The sequence below is a fragment of the Eriocheir sinensis genome, chromosome 32 (assembly GCF_024679095.1).
Source record: "Eriocheir sinensis breed Jianghai 21 chromosome 32, ASM2467909v1, whole genome shotgun sequence".
NCBI lineage: Eukaryota > Metazoa > Arthropoda > Malacostraca > Decapoda > Varunidae > Eriocheir > Eriocheir sinensis.
The window spans coordinates 14,060,970-14,065,969 of record NC_066540.1 but is presented as its reverse complement, the minus strand read 5'-3'; the positions used below and the strand labels follow the sequence as shown (position 1 = coordinate 14,065,969).

The following is a 5,000-nucleotide window of genomic DNA, read 5'->3' as shown; positions in this document are numbered from 1 at the left end:
GGATACCGGGGTCAAATCCAGTGTCTGTGTTGGTGGTGATGGTGCCGGGATGAGGTCACGAGATGAGGTCATGGAGGGTCACAGCGAGGTCAAAGGTCAAGAAAAGGAGGAGGAAGGGATGACCAAGGGAAAGAGGGAAGAGAGGAGAGGAGAATATGGAGGAAAGAGACGAAGAGATGAAGATGAGGAGGATGCTGTTTTGTCTTCCTCCTCCTCCTCCTCCTCCTCCGCTGCCGTCACCGCATCCGCCTCCTCCACCTCCTCCTCCTCCTCCACCTCCGCCTCCTCCCCTCTCAGACAGACAAGCATCGCAGGTGAGTCACTGTCTGCCCCGTCACACTCTCTCTCTCTCTCTCTCGTACCTTTTTTTCATGAGTTTTTTTCTCTATCTTTCATATAATATTTCACTTCTTTTTTTCTTTTTCTGATATAATCTTACGTAATTCTCTCTCTCTCTCTCTCTTGAAATATAAGGAAAACATAATAGTAGTAGTAGTAGTAGTAGTAATGGTAATAGTAGAAGTAGTAGTAGTAGTAGTAGTAGAAGTTTTAATAGTAGTTGTAATAGTAGTAGTAATAGTAGAAGTAGCAATAGTAGTATCAGTAGAAGTAATAGAAGTAGTAGTAACAGTAGTAGTAGTAGTAATAGAAGTAGAACTAATATAATAATAATAATAATAATAATAATACATAATTTCTCTTTTCCTTTCATAGATTATACGCGAGAGAAGAAGAAGAGGAAGACCAACTCCACCACCACCACCACCTCCACCACCACCACCCCACAACCCCCCCACCAAAGTCCACACAAAAAGGTCCTACTTCAAATTCGGGCTTGAAGTAGAGGAGGGGCGGGGAGGAAGATGAGGAGGAAGAATGGATAAGAAGAGGAAGAAGAAGATTAGTGGTGGTGTTAAGAGGAGGAGGAGGAGGAGGAGAAGTTGGAAGATTAAAGGAAAGAAAAAGGAAGAGAAGGATATTTGTTGAAGAAAGAATGAAGAGGAGGAGGAGGAGGAGGAGAAATGTGGATAAGAAAAGGAAGAAAGAGAAGAGAAAGGAGGAGTGTTGAAGGAAGGAAGAGGAGGAAGAAAAAGAGAAAAAAGTTGGAAGAAGAGAAAGAAAAGGAGGAGGAAAAGTGTGAGAAAGAAAAGAAAGAAAGAAGGAAAAGGAGGAGGAAGGAGAGGAGAAAAAAATAGGAAGATTATGAAAATGAGCAGAAAAGTTGGAAGAAGAGGAAAAAGAGGAAGGAGGAGGAGGAGGTAAAAATGGGGGGGATGATAAATATAATTCCTCCTCTTCTCCTCCTCCTCCTCCTCCTGTAACAAACACATTCCATACATTATTATTATTATTATTATTATTATTATTATTATTATTATTATTATTAGCTAGTCAATATGTAATTCCTATGTAATCATGATTCTTGTGTTATATTTGTTGTTTGTTTGTTCTTGTTATGTAATCCAGAGAGAGAGAGAGAGAGAGAGAGAGTCACCTTAATTACCATACTACAATGAACTAGTCACGATTATCAACCTGTAATTATTCTTATCATTATTATTATTATTATTATTGTTGTTGTTTTTATTATATTGAGAGTTTCTTTTGTGTTGTGATTGTTCTTATTCTCTCTCTCTCTCTCTCTCTCTCTCTCTCTCTCTCTCTCCCAGGTAACCTCACACTCTTTCCATTTATCTATCTCTATTCTATCAGTATCTATCTATCTGTCTATCTATCTTTCTATCTATCTATTTGTTTATCTATCTATCTATCTAGTCGGCCGGGTGTATTTATGTGTATTCTTAAGATTAATTTAAAGTTTTATGTATGACAACAACAACAACAACAACAACAACAACAACAACAGCTTAGGTCGAGCTTTAAATAATGTAGGTGTGTGTGTGTGTGTGTGTGTGTGTGTGTGTGTGTTTCTGTACGTAATTAATAAAAGTGATTTATTGTGTAAAGTTTGTTTGTTTGTTAGTTTGTTTACCTATCCTTCTCTCTCTCTCTCTCTCTCTCTCTCTCTCTCTCTCTCTCTAATCTATTCATCTATCTATTTATTTCTTCATTTCCACTCTTCCTTTTTCTTCTTCTTTCTTCTTCTTTCTACTACTACTACTACTACTACTACTACTACTACTACTAATTCTACTACTACTACTACTACCACCACCACCACCACCACTACTACTACTACTACTACTACTACTACTATTACACAGATGACAGATGTTAGATTAATGGACTTGTGTGTGTGTGTGTGCGTGTGTGTGTGTAATGGGGAGATAATGGGGGGGTGGACGTGTCTGAGGGAGGGAATAATGAGGGGGTGGAGAGAGAGAGAGGGAGAGAGAATTGAGGGAAAAGGAAGATTACAAAAAAGGAGAAGGAAGAATAATTAAAGAGGAAAGAGAAGAGAATAGAGGAAAAAGTTAAGTATAAATAAACAGAGGAGGAAGAAAGGAAGGAAAAAGAGGAGGAGGAAGAATTAAAGAGGAAAGAGAAGAGAATAGAGGAAAAAGTTAAGTATAAATAAACAGAGGAGGAAGAAAGGAAGGGAAAAAGAGGAGGAGGAAGACGAATTAAAGAGGAAAGAGAATGGAGGAAGAGGAATAGGACACGAAGGGAGGAGAGATGAAAAGGAGGAGAAAGATAGATTAAGAAATGAGACAAAAAGAGAAAATGAGAAAGAAGAGGAAAACTAATGAAAATATGAATAGAAGAGAAGAAGACAAGGAAAAGAGAAGAAGAGGAAGAGGGAGACGAAGAAAAGAAAGACGAAAAGGAGAAGGAGGAAGGGAAACAAAGGGAATGAAAAGTAGAGAAAGAGAAAGAAAAGGGAAGAGGAGGAGGAGAGAGAGAGAGAGAGATAGGAAACGAAGGAGAGAAAGAAGAAAAGGAGGAGGAGGAAGAAGGGAAATAAAGGGAATAAAAAGAAAGAAGAAAACGAATAAAAACATTGAAAAGAAGAGAAATAGAAAGAAAAAGGAAGAGGAGAGAGAGAGAGAGAGAGAGAGAGAGAGAGAGAGAGAGAGAGAGAGAGAGAGAGAGATAGGAGACGAAGGCAACAAAGAAGAAAAGGAGGAGGAAGAGGAAGAAGACAAATATAGAGAATGAAAAGGAAGAAAAGAAGAAAATGAGGATGAGAAAAAAGAAGAGGAGGAGGAGGAAGAGGAACAGAAGAAAACGAAAGAAAGAAAAAAACATTAAAAGAAGGAAGAGGAAGACAAACAAGAAAATTAAAATAAAGAAGAAAATGAATAAGAGAATAAGGAACAGCGAAAAAGAGGGAGAAGAAAAGGAAAAAAGAGGATGAAGGAAGAAAGAACGAAAAAAAAGATGATAAGGGGGTAGGAGGTAAAGGAAAGGGGGAGGGAGGGGAGGAAGAAAAAGAAGGAGGAAGAGAAAAAGAAGGAAAGGAGGAGGAGGAGGAGGAGGACAGAAAAAAAGGAAAAGAAGGAAGCGGAAGAGAGAGGGAAAAGAACAGAAAATAATAATAATAGGTAGAGGAGATGAAGGGAAGGAAGGGGAGAGAAGGGAGGAGATGGGTTAAGGAGGACAGAGAATGAAGAATAGAGGAAGAGTAGGAGAAGAAGAAAGAGGAAGAAAATAAAGGAAAATAAAGAGGAAGAGGAAGAGGAGACGAAAGAGAGAGGGAAGGAATATTAGGTAAAAAAAAAAAGGAGAGGTGATGAGGGGGCGTAGGGGGTAGAGGGGGGGGGGGTCCAGGGTAAGGGGGGCAGAGGGGGGCAATCATCCCTGCCCAGGTAAGGTGATCAGCCTGTCCGACACCTGTAATTAGCACCAGGTGAGGCCCACTGCCGTACACACACACGCACGCACACACACACACACATATGTTAGCGTATCAAGGGGTATACATGAATAGGCATACACATACATACATACATAACTAGTGGTGTATACATATGTAGTTACACACACACACACACACACACACACACACACACACACACACACACACACACACACACACACACACACATATACACACACACACACACACACACACACACACACATGTTAGCGTATCAAGGGGTATACATGAATAGGCATACACATACATACATACATAACTAGTGGTGTATACATATGAAGTTACACACACACACACACACACACACACACACACACACACACACACACACACACACACACACACACACACACACACACACATTTGGGGAGGCAGTGGCTGAGTGGTTAGCATGCGGGCGCTGCCTCCAGGAGAACCCAGCTTCGCGTCCCGCCCACCGCAACAAGCCGGGATTTTTCAGTCACCGCCGAGTGGCCTAAAACTACCCGCATGCCGTCCCGAAGACCACCCGTCAACCCGGACTCTAGATTCGAAAGAGGATCAAAGATGAGCTCCGGGGGACAGCATGAGCCAGGCAAGATGGCGCCACTATAAACACTTGCCTGCGCCACAACGGGGGCTGAGGCCGACCATCAGACCCCACTAAAAAACCCAAGCGGCGCCATAGCCAGAGCGAAAAAAAACCCACATACGTACATACATACAAAAATACATACATAAATACATACACATACATACACACATACAAAAATACATACACATACATAAATACAAAAGAGAAGAACATAAGAACATAAGCAGAAGAATGTAAGGAGTCTGCAAAAGGCCGGTTGGTCTATACAAGGCAGCTCCTGGAATCCTTGTAAGTGCCGTTAGTGTTCTAAAACCCACCTTACCTCACCATCCATGAATTTATCCAACCTCTTCTTGAATGTATCTATGGTATTGGCACCCACAACATGGCCCCCAAGCCTGTTCCATTCATCCAGCACTCTATTGGTGATTCAGTGGTGAACCAATTCTTGCCTATGTCTTTGATGAATTTGAATTTGTCTAACTTAAAACCATTGCCACGCGTCCTATCAGGCTCTTTTACTATCAAAACCCTATTGGCATTCCATTTATTAGAGCCCTTCATCCATTTATAGACTTCGATAAG

At 40.9% G+C, this 5,000-nt stretch overlaps 1 protein-coding gene across 1 annotated transcript in view; it reads left to right on the top strand.

Annotated features, from left to right (window-relative positions):
• The window catches only part of LOC127006189 (sericin-2-like), a 1,592-nt gene extending 466 nt beyond the window's left edge, over positions 1-1,126 (top strand). Inside the window, exons 1-2 of the mRNA XM_050875765.1 lie at positions 1-314; positions 715-1,126. The exon at positions 1-314 is cut by the window's left edge and continues 466 nt beyond it. Coding sequence (XP_050731722.1) covers positions 1-314; positions 715-839 — 439 coding nt within the window. The 3' untranslated portion in view covers positions 840-1,126. The remainder of the gene's footprint in view (positions 315-714) is intronic.
• Positions 1,127-5,000: the final 3,874 nt, after the last annotated feature.